Genomic DNA, 13426 nt, shown 5'->3' on the forward strand with positions numbered 1-13426 from the left:
CATTCTTCAAGAGATGGGAATACCAGACCACCTGACCCGCCTCTTGAGAAAACTATATGCAGGTCAGGAAGCAATAGTTAGAACTGGACATGGAACCACAGACTGGTTCCAAATAGGAAAAGGAGTACATCAAGGCTGTTTATTGTCACCCTGCTTATTTAACCTATATGCAGAGTACATCATGAGAAATGCTGGGCTGGAAGAAGCACAAGCTGGGATCAAGATTGCCGGGAGAAATATCAATAACCTCAGATATGCAGATGACACCACCCTTATGGCAGAAAGTGAGAGGAACTAAAAAGCTTCTTGATGAAAGTGAAAGAGGAGAGTGAAAAAGTTGGCTTAAAGCTCAACATTCAGAAAACGAAGATCATGGCATCTGGTCCCATCACTTCATGGCAAATGGGGAAATAGTGTTAGACTTTATTGTTTTGGGCTCCAAAATCCCTGCAGATGGTGACTGCAGCCATGAAATTAAAAGACGTTTACTCCTTGGAAGGAAAGTTATGACCAACCTAGATAGCATATTCAAAAGCAGAGACATTACTTTGCCAACAAAGGTCTGTCTAGTCAAGGCTATGGTTTTTCCAGTGGTCATGTATGGATGTGAGAGTTGGACTGTGAAGAAAGCTGAGTGCCAAAGAATTGATGCTTTTGAACTGTGGTGTTGGAGAAGACTCTTGAGAGTCCCTTGGATTGCAAGGAGATACAACAAGTCCATTCTAAAGATCAGCCCTGGGTGTTCATTGGAAGGACAGATGCTAAAGCTGAAACTCCAATAGTTTGGCCACCTCATGCGAAGAGTTGACTCATTGGAAAAGACCCTGGTGCTGGGAGGGATTGGGGGCAGGAGAAGAAGGGGACGACAGAGGGTGAGATGGCTGGATGGCATCACTGACTCGATGGACATGAGTTTGGGTGAACTCCGGGAGTTGGTGATGGACAGGGAGGCCTGGCGTGCTGCGATTCCTGGGGTTGCAAAGAGTTGGACATGACTGAGCGACTGAACTGAACTGAACTGATAATATATTCACTAAAGTACTCCACATTCTTGGCTATAGAAAATGTGGTTCAAGGGCCAATCTTCACTGTCACTGGGGAGGTTATTAGAAATGTAACTGACCTGAGCCAGTTCAGTCCTTCTCAGGCAACCTGGTGGTTTCCCATTCCTGGGCGGTCACCGTATTGATACTGAACTTAGTCTGGACATGTCCTTTTATAGTTTGAATTGAGTTCTTGCATCTTATGGCTTATACCGCTTCAGAGACCAATAAATGGGAGTGAGTTTTCTTAACCCCTCTCCAACCTCCAGAAACAACATCAATAAAACGATAAACAAGAGAAGAAGCAACTGGGGGAACTCTGTATTAGATAGACTGAAACGTTTTCATGGTATTTGCATATGTTTATGTCCACCAAATCAATTATTACAAATTAATGTAATACAAATCTATAGTAAAACAAAAATTACTGAGAAAATGAAATATGTTAAAAAATAAGTTCTACCAATATTTATTCAGAGCTATAATTTATTTCCTCAACACAGTTACTAGTTTTCAGAGTGTAGGTTATTGATACAACTTCAGGATGGTTAATGAGGATATTGTTTTTTTCTTGTTGATTATTTGTTTTTGAGGAAACAAGGGAAAGGTAGTTATAATTGCATTTCAGAAGTATCTGGCCATTCTTATGTTGCTAAACAATACATCAAAAATTAACAAAAATGGTTTCTATAGGGTTCTGAGATGAATGGGGAGCTGTGGGTTTATCTAATCCATTTTCTAAGATAATCCATTTCTATGGAGAAGGTAAGAAAATAAAACAACATAACTTTTATTTTCATATACCCTTTCAAAGGAAATGAGGCTAGTCGTCTTCAGTGGTTATAGATACTAATTTAAATGCAGTTTCACTGTCAATATCATTCAAGCCTTAATTTTGACAAATGTTTTTCTTCTGTTTATGCATATAGCCTATAGTATCACAGGTGATGACATTACTTCTTGAGTTTTCTATCGTGCTATTTCCCTCCCCCCTACCCAAAATACAATACCTGGAACTGAATATACTTTAGTAGATCAAACTTCTTGGCAAAGATTCTGAAGTATTCCAGGAGTTTAGAATTGTGCAGGAAGTTTGGAAAATCTTCAGGCATTGGAAAGTCACTGAAACAGGACATTTCTTTGCTGGTGTTGCTGATGACAGATTGATAGATACTTGCTCGGCCATCTTCAACATTTTCCTAATGAAATAAAGGAGTGGTAATAAGGTATTAAAGAAATCCCTCGATTTCCTGCTCACCTTCCACATGTAACCCCTGCGTGATTGGAAGCTCTTTCATTGCTGCTGTTGTTTAGTCATGTTCAACTCTTTTGTGACCCCATGGACTGTAACCAGCCAGGCTACTCTGTCTATGGGATTTCCCAGGTGAGAATACTGGAATGGGTTGCCATTTTCTTCTTCAGGGGATCTTTCCAACCCAGGGATTGAACCTACCTCTCCTTGGCAGGTGGATTCTTTACCACTGAGCCAACTGGGAAGCCCCTTTCATTGCTGCAGTATGACTGAAATGTCTGGTGGATGAGGAGCTGTGTATGTGCCATTCTTACATTGCTAAAGAATGCATCAGTAATTAGCTTCCCAGATCTCTACCTGTTTAGTGTCAATCATTGTGACAACTGATGCTGAAGCTGAAACTCCAATACTTTGGCCACCTGATGTGAAGAACTAACTCACTGGAAAAGACCCTGATGCTGGGCAAAATTGAAGACAGGAGGAGAAGGGGATGACGGAGGATGAGATGGTTGGATGGCATCACCGACTCAATGGACATGAATTTGAGTAAACTCCAGGAGTTGGCAATGGACAGGGAGGCCTGGTGTGCTGCAGTCCATGGGGTTGCAAAGAGTCAGACGTGACTGAGTGACTGAACTGAACTGAACTGATTGTGACAATCAGCCCCCTTCCAAAATTTTCCCTGGGGAGGCTACACCCATCTTCCACATCTTTAGGAGCCAATAAACTCTGCGTCACTGGTCAGAGACTATAATGGAGAATTTCAGTTAAAATGAGTACTTTGGGGAGCAGGAAGTTTTCACATCTTAATTTGAATCCCCCGCCTTTATCTTATGCTTTATGTGAATCAACCTTCCTCAAGTGATAATGGTAAGTAGTATTTTTCTGTTTCTGGCTGCACTGGGTTTTTGTTGTAGTGCGTGGGTTTTCTCTAGTTGTGTCAGGGGCTTAGTTGCCCTGTAGCACGTGGGATCTTAGTTCCCCCAGTGGGATCAAACCTACATCCTCTGCATTGGAAGGTGGATTCCTAACCCCTAGACCACCAGGGAAGTCCCAAATAAGTAGTATTAATGCTAATCAAGTATATTTTTTCCTTTTGAACTTTTTATTTTGTATTTGGGTATAGATGATTAACCATGTTGTGATTGTTTCAGGTGAACAGCGCAGGGGCTCGGTCATACATACAAAGGTACTCATTCTCCCTCAAACCCCCCTCCCACCCAGGCTGCCACATACCATTGAGTTCCATGTGCTACACTATAGATCCTTGTTGGTTATTCATTTTAAATATAGCAGTGTGTACATGACCATCCCAAACTCCCTAGCTAACCTTTCCCCACCTGCCCCTAGCAACCGTAAGTTTGTTCTTTAAGTTTGTGAGTCTCTTTCTGTTTTGTAAGTAAGTTCATTTGTATCATTTTTTTAGATTCCCCAATCAAAACTTAAGTTTGATTCTGAGTGTTGTTGAGTATGCTTTGATAATTCAGGAGATAGCACATGCTGTGGCTGAGTTTATAATTTCCTCTACAACAAGTGCTCTGCGTAATGATTTAACATTAAATAGTGCAAGAGCCAGGTATGGTGATTCAGTGTTTGTGAAGTCAGCATGTTATCAAACAGGCTTTATAAGAAAATGTAAATAATGCCACCCAAGAACTCCTCAACAGATGCTTCTGCACAGGCAGAGACTAAGTATAATCCAGCATATAGTAGTTGCTATGATGACTTAGCACTAGGGTGGGATGTAAAAAAAACATGGAAAGATTATAGGAACTCATGAATTAATTATAATAAATTACCTAATCTTACATAAATGGCATTATAATCTCCTCTACAGAATAGTAAATAAAGGACAGTAAATATCCAACTGTAATTCTACCATTGTAATAAATCAGTTGTATATGTTGCTTTCTTACCATTACTTATAGAAAATTATTACTTTCCTGCCAGATCTTTAGGTCAAGCCTCCTTAGATTTTTGGACACGGAAAGAGGCAACCTGGACTAGCAGAAGGAGCCTGGGCTTTGAGTTAGACACAGGTTTGAATTCATCTCTTTTAGGCTGAGTGAGCCTGGACCAATCAGTGCCTCTGAGCTTCGGTCCTGTCATTTGTAAACTAGGGATGTGTTAGGTGCTCAAAAGTATTGTTATTGTCTATTGTTACAGAGGAAGCTATAAGCTTCAGCAAAGTTGTGAGTGACTCCTCACTGTTCACCACAGAATAAAGGTATCCAGGCAGCTGCTCTGACACCACAGGAACTGATACAAACACACTATCATCTATCACATCTGAATTTTCTGATATTTCATTTATAAGAGGCTATACTTTATTTCTGGAGAAGGCAATGGCAACCGACTCCAGTACTCTTGTCTGGAAAATCCCATGGATGGAGGAACCTGGTAGGCTGCAGTCCATGGGGTCGCTAAGAGTTGGACACGACTGAGCAACTTCACTTTCACTTTTCACTTTCATGCATTAGAGAAGGAAATGGCAACCCACTCCAGTGTTCTTGCCTGGAGAATCCCAGGGATGGGAGAGCCTGGTGGGCTGTGGTCTCAGGGGTCTCACAGAGTCAGACACAACTGAAGCGACTTAGTAGTAGTAGTAGTAGTAGTAGTATACTTTATTTCAAAGAGTTAAAGATTAAACTGTGGGATCTTTCCTCTTTTATCAGCAAAGCTCTTTATATGTGTTGGGCTTCACTGTGTCCAAATTTCAGAGATTATCGGTACTAACATGATTTTCCAAGGCTAAAACAATGTTTGCTCTCAGATCATGCCATTTAAGACCAATAAAAAGTCCAAGTTTGTAAAGATCCTTCTCCTTCCTCCATTGCTTTCTCTTCCTCATTCATTCATTCACTCATGCCTACCATAAGCCAGGAGTCAGATGCCTTTTTTCCCATGAGCAGATTGTTTATCTTTCCTAGTCCGTAATTGAGGGGCAGATGATAGCTTTGTTACAGTATTAAGTGGCTTGGTAAAAACTAGTCATGTTAGGGCATGTCAGTTTTCTAGGTGATTTGGTGTGGTCTTATTATTAACTGTATGTATGTACAGAAGAAAAGGGAGTTTGTATTCAAATATGAAGTGCTTTCTGTCTCATATACAAGGATATAATCTGAACTTTGAATGAGTAAATCATGGTATTTTTGTTTTCAAACACTAGCTTCAAATTGCATAATACGGTCATCCCTTAGTGTTCATAGGGGATTAGTTCCAGGACCCTCTGTGGATACCCACATCCAAGGATACTCAAGTCCGTTATATAAAATGGTACAGTATATGCACAGAGCATACACAAGTTACATAAGTCAGATTCTTCCTTTTCTCCTGTAAAACAGAGTTCATCAATTGTTCCATTAGACAGTTGTCATGGGGCTTTGATGAGATTAGATAATGCTTAGCACAATGCCTGACTTTAAATAAGTGCTCCATCCATGTTTGCCTCTCTTGCATTACTACTGGCCATTAGAGTTAGTCTTACTGAACCAGTCATAGTTTTGAGACAGAATAAAATGGACTGTTACAGTAGAGCTAACATGTTAGTTTTTACAAGTGCTTTAAATTGGCTTTAACATGTAGTTGGCTCCTCTGTCAGGTCATTTTAAGGGAATTTTGAGTGATGAGAACTGGTTCTGATGCCTGAGCTTCTATAGTAGTTTCAGGGCCAGGGCAAGGATCTCCTTTGGGGATTTTACTTGTGTAATTTGACACAAATGATGACATCAAAATTCTTTTATGAACATCAAGTAATAATCTTTATACTTAGGTTGATTGGTAGACAACTATTAAAAAATGCTTTCTGTCCATGTGCACTTCTTCCTATACTGAAGTAGATGTCTATATATCTAGATAAATCTGGGTATAATTGAGTTTTCCTGGGGTTGTAGAGGGAAGATGATTCTTATTAATTCTCCAGGCAAGAACACTGGAGTGGGTTGCCATTTCCTTCTCCAATGCATGAAAGTGAAAAGTGAAAGTGAAGTTGCTCAGTTGTGTCTGACTCTTCGAGACCCCATGGATTGCAGCCCACCAGGCTCCTCCATCCATGGGATTTTCCAGGCAAGAGTCCTGGAGTGGGGTGCCATTGCCTTCTCCAAAGTAAATAAATAAATGTCTATCAACTATATCTCCTGTTTAGGTCCTGAGCTTGGAGTTAGGGGTAAAGTGTTACCAGGACACAGTTTTCTATCTTCATGGAGCTTATTGTCACATTGAATTAAAATCAGTTTGGGCTTTGGAGATGGAAAGTAGAGAAATAAGATGAGAGGCTTTGCTCTCAACCAAGGCAAGGACAGGAGACATGACTTTCAAAACAGATAAATTTAATTCATATATTTACTTAAAATACAAGCACTGCCTAAAAATGAACTAAGCACAAATACAGATTAATAGCCTGAATTTCCTAACAAATAGAATTAGTGACAATTTACTTGTTTAAGATAATTGATCATATGGTAAGCATTTTTCTTACTATAAATTTTTTTGCAAGTCAGAAGATTACGTTCAGACAACCCTGATTTAGAATTTATGATCTTTTATTATAGGCTGGACTAAGGTTTATCTTTGATTCTTTAAAGATGAAAAGGATATAAAAACTAAATTAAGTTTAAGAAAGATTATAAAGCTAATATTTAATCTAGAAGGAGCAAGCTTACAAAGCAAAAATAGATTCACTTATTACAAATATAAATACAAAATCTTATAAATTGTTTTTTGTTATGAAATGTAATTATATTGACTTCTAACAATCCATAGTTTATTCTCATGGCTAGTTATTCTAAGCAGTTTGGAAATAAAATTTATTTCTTTGAAAATATCCTAACATTCCAAATTTTCACTTTTTTGGGTGGATTTTATCTGCTCTGTTACTTGTAATAAGTGTAACTGAAACTTTAAATTCTTACCAATAAGAATATTTTTATTTTAATTATTTTAGTATTTTATTTTAATTATTTTAGCATCTTATTTTTATTTAAAAAATTTTATTTTTTTATTGGCTTATAGTTGATTTACAATGTTGTGGTAGTTTCTGCAGTACAGCAGAGTGAATCAGTTATACTTGCATCCACTCTTTTTTAGATTCTTTTCTCATGTGGGTCCTAGTCCTACAATTAGAGGCAAAACTGTCATTCTCAAATGCTAATCTATGGACTAATTCCAGTAGAAGAATTCAGGGGAGCTTTGAAAAGTATAAAAATGGTAAGTAGGTCTGGTTTGGGCCCAGACATCTGTATTTTAGAAGTGCTCCCCAGACATCTGTAGTTTAGAAGTGCTCCCCAGCTGACTCAATGCACAATGAACACTGAGACACACCCTTTATTAGAGTGTCATTGCTTTCTGTCCTCTCTCCTTTGGGCTGGTACTTCCCTAATTTCTGCCCTTGATCACTGAAAGAGCCCCCTAATTAAACTCGTTGACTCAGATACTGCCCACTGTCTTCACTGATTTCAGGGTAAATGGTACACTCGTTGGCATGTGACACAAGGTCCTCATCCAGACTCTGGCTCTTCTCTCCAGCCTCATCAGTTATCTCTCAGCCAACCTGCATCCTTCTTTCCAGCCACGTTACATGACTTTGTATTCTCTAAGTGTATCAAGTTTCACAAACCTCCACGCCTTTGCACATGCCATTTGCTTGGCCTAGATGGATTTTCACATATCTGATCTCTGTTTATTGTCAAGACAAATAAAAGTATCATACCCTTCTGCTGAGTGAAATTCTGTGCTTTCCATAACACTCAGTGTTTCAGCTTCTATAAATCTGCACTCTGGATTTTCTTTAGTTCCCGCCACACCCTGCTCCCGAAAAACGAGCCCTTTGATGGTAGGGACTGTACAATTGTGTCTTTTTAGTACCTAATATATTCCTGGTGCATATTATGCAACCAGGTAATATGTTTGTTGAATGAGTGAAAGAAGTCGTGTTAACCAGAGCATTTCCCCCTCATTGTAAATAGGGCTTAATGATACTAAAGTGAAAGTCAAGTTGCTCAGTCGTGTCCGACTCTTTGCGACCTCATGGACTGTAGCCTATCAGGTTCCTCCGTCCATGGGATTTTCCAGGCAAGAGTGCTGGAGTGGATTGCCATTTCCTTCTCCAGGGGATCTTCCTGACCCAGGAATCGAACCCAGGTCTCCCGCATTGCAGGCAGATGTTTTACCGTCTGAGCCACCAGGGAAGCCCCATAATGATACTAAGATACTACTAAATGATACATTAAAATAGTAGTGTAATGGGAATAAGTAAATGGTTTTGCTGATAGTACGCTATAAACTTTGTTTTATTTTATGCATGCAAATGTTATGATTTTGCTAATATTATGTTACAAACTTTATTCTATTCTATACATGTAAACATTACTTCTTTAAAAAAAATTATGGAGCTCCCGGGGGACCGGGTGGGACCAGAGAAAGCGAAGCCGACTTCGGCGGGGGCAGGAAGCGCACCTCCCCTTTTCCTAAAAGGAGCTCAGGCCCCGTATTGAAAAAAAAAAAAAAATTATGGAAAACTAACTAAAATTAGGGCTTTCCTCTGTAGCTCAGTTGGTAAAGAATCTGCCTTCAGTGCAGGAGACCTGGGTTTGATTCCTGGGTTGGGAAGTTCCCTTGGAGAAGGAAATGGCAACCCACTCCAATATTCTTGCCTGGAGAATCCCACAGACAGAGGAGCCTGGCAGGCTACAGTCCATGACGTCGCAGGAGTCGGATACAACTTAGTGACTAAACCACCAATCAAAATATATCTTAAACAGCTGGTAAAGAGGCTTAAGAACCATAGTATTTTATATTTGTTTTCCTGGAGAGTTACAAATATCTAACATGTTAAATTTGGTTCTATTAAATGGACAACAATGTACAAAAACATATATTGAATAATGCTGTGATATATTTATCACAGAGAACTTCCCAAAGTAAAACAAGGGTAAGGCGGTTATCTTTACAGGGAAGGAAATGACTCTTTGTTCTAAGCTAGTTCTGTCTAATGTTAAACTGAATATAATGTGCTGTTAAAAAAACATGCCAACTGAAACAGAAGAGAGGCTGTGAGGCATAGAATAAAGAAAGTACGTGTTTTGGTCAGTGCGAAAACGGCACCATATGGGAAATTCCTTTTGGTGATTTCCCGGGTGTCTACTTCACAGTCTCATCTATTATCAACATTTAAATTAGTAAATTTGATGGAGACAAATACAGATGATCAAATTTGTATATACCCAAGTGTGGAGGCATAGAAACTTGACAGAGGATTGAAACTTCAAACTAACACTTAAAGTGAGGTACAGGTGATTTACAATATTATATTACTTTCAGGTGTACAGATAGTGATTCAATATTTTCATACATTGTACTCCATTAGAACTGGTTACAAAATAATGGGTATATTTCCCTGTGCTGTACAATATATCCTTGTTGCTTAGCTTATTTGTTTTATACACAGTAGCTTGTATCTCTTAGTCCTACACTCCTAACTTGCCCCTCCTCTCTTCCCTCTCCCCGCTGGTAACCATTAGCTTGTTCTCTCTGTGAGTCTGTTTCTGTTTTATTATATACATTCATTTGTCTTATTTTTCAGGCACACATAACCAATAACAGAGTATCTGTCCTTCTCTGACTTGTTTCACTAAGCGTAATACTATCTAGGTCCATCCATAGGTTGTTACATGTGTCAGAATTTCATTATTTTCTATGGCTGAGTAGTATTCCATTATGTATACTGCCACATCTTTATCCATTCATCTGTTGATGGACATTTCGTTTGCTTCCATATTTTGGCAGTTACAAACATTGGGGTGCATGTATCTTTTTGAATTTGTGTTTTTGGATATATACACAGCAGTGAAATTGCTGCATTGTATAGTAATTCTGTTTTTAATTTTTTGAGGAAATTCCATACTGTTTTCCACAGTGACTGTATTAACATACATTCCCGCCAACAGTATACAAGGGTTAGCTTTGTTCTACGTCCTTGCCAACATCTTTTATTTGTGGTCTTTTTGATAATAGCACCCTGGTGTGAGGTAATATCTCATTATGGTTTTAATTTGCATTTCTCTGATTAGCAATGTTAAACATCTTTTCATATGCCTGTAGGCCATCTGTGTATCTTCTTTAGAGAAATATTTATTCAAGTCTTATGCCCATTTTTAAATTGGGTTGCTTCTTTTTTTGATACTGAGTTGTATAAGCTGTTTATATATTTTGAATATTAACCCCTTATCAGCCATATCATTTGCAAGCATTTTCTCCCATTCAGTAGGTTGTCTTTTCATTTTGTTGATGATTTCCTTTGCTGTGCAAAAGCTTTTAAGTTTTATTAGGTCTCATTTGTTTATTTTTGCTTTTGTTTTCTTTGCCTTAGACAAATAAAAAAAATATGTTATAATTTATATCAAAAAGTGTTCTGCCTATGTTCTTTTTTAGGAATTTTATGGTTTCAGGTCTTATATTTAGGTCTTTAATCCATTTTGAGTTTAATTTTTTATATGGTGTGAGTAAATATTCTAATATTATTCAACATAGAAAACTTAACAGAAGATTGAAACTTCATATAAACACTCTTTGATTAAGAATAAAACCAACTAGATAATGTCTAACATGCACAAATGTGAAATCCTATAATTAAGATTAAAAAATTAGTTTTTACAAAGATAGGATAATAGTGACCCAAGTCATCAATAATTCAGATGAAAAACACAGGGGTTTTAATTGATTCCAAGTTTAATATTCATCTTTAGAATTCTGTGAGATGAAGCATGAGGGTAAACATGTATAAGTTTAACTGCAATATCGTGGCTGGTTCTAAGACATCTTATTATGTCATCTCATTGTCATCTACCACTTATTAGTAACTATAGGCAAATCACTTACTTTGACTTTCTCACTTTTAAGTTGGAATTACTAAAAACTATTGTGAGTATAGAATGAGATAATTCATATGCAAGTAATTATATAAATGATAGCATTAGCTTTGCACATACTGAAAAAGCTAGTGCACATTAAACCTTTAGTAGAGGTGCAGCATTCAAACCTAGTGAAGCACAAGCTATAGTGGGAAAGTGTAAAATGAATTGACTGTAAATTTTTTGAGGGGAGTGATTTTTATCTGATTCATTCAGACTTTCATTTTTATTATTTTCCCACTACCTGTATCCCTTTGGGCAGGTTATTTATCCTAAACTCTTCATATGTTAAGTGAGGATAATAATAACACCTATGCCCTAGGAGTATTGTGAAGAAAAATGAGATGGTGCACAGCAAATGTTTCCTGTTGCTGGAGAAAAGTGCTAAAGTATATGTTAATTACCCACCTTTCTCATGTTCCAAAATGGCCACTAGGAAGTGCTAGAGAATCTTTCGGAAGAATTCAGCACCATCTGAGTTGGGCATGGGGCAGGAATTTTAAAATTTTAACTTGTCACCACTAAATGTATTAAGTGATCTTAGAAGAATTGTGTGTAAATATAGAAGTTAGAGAGTAACATATTTTAACATTGATTCTGATTGGTAGAGTTGTAGAGAGGCAAGTATTGCTGGAAGTGGGTGTGGAGGCTCCCAGCAGCATTTTCAGCAGCTCCTTCCTTGGCACTACTGTCTCCTGGAAATCCAGACCCTCACGTGGTCCCATTGGAGGCCTGTGAAATTTTGATTATTGTATGTTTCACTCTTCAGTGAAGACTTTGTCTTCTTTGGGTAGAGAAATTGTTTATATTTATCTCTTGGATATAGTTTTAAGGGAGGTTTGAAATGTGATATTGTTGCAAGTGCCAGGGAGCTATATACTTAACCATTTTATATCTAATAAGGCTTGGACTATAAAGCTGAGTGTTGAAGAATTGATGCTTTTGAACTGTGGTGTTGGAGAAGACTCTTGAGAGTCCCTTGGACAGCAAAGAGATCCAGCCAGTCCATCCTAAAGGAAATCGGTCCTGAATATTCATTGGAAGGACTGATGCTGAAGCTGAAACTCCAATACTTTGGCCACCTGATGCGAAGAACTGACTCATTTGAAAAGACCCTAATGCTGGGAAAGATCGAAGGTGGAGGAGAAGGGGACAACAGAAGATGAGATGGTTGGATGGCACCACTGACTCAATGGACATGAGTTTGAGTAAACTCTGGGAGTTGATGATGGACAGGGAAGCTTGGTATACTGCAGTCCATGGGGTTGCAAAGAGTTGGATACAACTGAGTGACTGAACTGAACTGAATTAATTCAAATTTTAACCTAACTTTTCTATCCCACAGGATGATATCTCTAATTCTGAAATTTTAGACATCAGGAATGTGATAGCAGGAGAAATATTTTGGGGCAGAAAGAATCTTCCTGGAATTAATCAAATCATATATATATATATATTAACTGAAGCATAATTGGCATACAATATTGTATTAATTTCAGATGTAGGACATAATGGTTGCCATTTGTATGCATTGTGAAATGATCACCACAGTAAGTCCTATTTCTCATTTGTCGTGATAAAAAGTTATGAAGTTTATTGTGCTTTTTAGTTTGATGGAGTCCCATTTGTTCATTTTTGCTTTTATTGCAATTGTTTTCAAGTCAGATACAAAAAAATCATTACCAAGACTGATGTCAAGAAGCTTACTGCTTCCATTTTCTTCTAGGAGTTTTATGGTTTCTGATCTTGTGTTCAAGTCTTTGATCCATTTTGAAACAGTTTTGTGTGTTGTGTAAGATAGAGATCCATTTTCAGTTTTTCACAGTGGCTGTTCAGTTTTCCCCACACCATTTATTGGAAAGACTATTCTTGCCCCATTGTGTATTCTTGACTCCTTTGTTGTAAATTAATTGACCCTATATATGTGGCTTTATTTCTGGACTCTCTGTTCATTTCCATTGACTTATGTGCTATTTTTTTTTATGACAGTACCATTCTGTTTCTTGACTACTAACACTTTGTAATAGTTTGAAATCAGAAAGCATGATGCCTCCAGCTTTGCTATCCTTTCTCAAGACGGCTTTCACTATTCAGGATCTTTTTATCAGTTCAGTTCAGTTTGCTCAGTCATGTCTGACTCTTTGCAACCCCATGGACTGCAGCACACCAGGCTTCCTTGTCCATCACCAACTTCTGGAGCTTATAACAAACTCATGTCCATCGAG

The 13426-nt window shown here is 38.0% G+C and overlaps 1 protein-coding gene across 2 annotated transcripts in view; it reads right to left on the bottom strand.

Moving 5' to 3' along the window:
* The window catches only part of FMO2 (flavin containing dimethylaniline monoxygenase 2), a 44340-nt gene that overhangs the window by 18904 nt on the left and 12010 nt on the right, over positions 1 to 13426 (bottom strand). For both annotated transcript variants that reach the window (XM_070385309.1, XM_070385310.1), the window contains exon 3: positions 2054 to 2242. In XM_070385309.1, the coding sequence (XP_070241410.1) occupies positions 2054 to 2242 (189 nt within the window). The remainder of the gene's footprint in view (positions 1 to 2053; positions 2243 to 13426) is intronic.

The sequence above is a fragment of the Bos mutus genome, chromosome 16 (assembly GCF_027580195.1).
Source record: "Bos mutus isolate GX-2022 chromosome 16, NWIPB_WYAK_1.1, whole genome shotgun sequence".
NCBI classification, from domain to species: Eukaryota; Metazoa; Chordata; class Mammalia; order Artiodactyla; family Bovidae; genus Bos; species Bos mutus.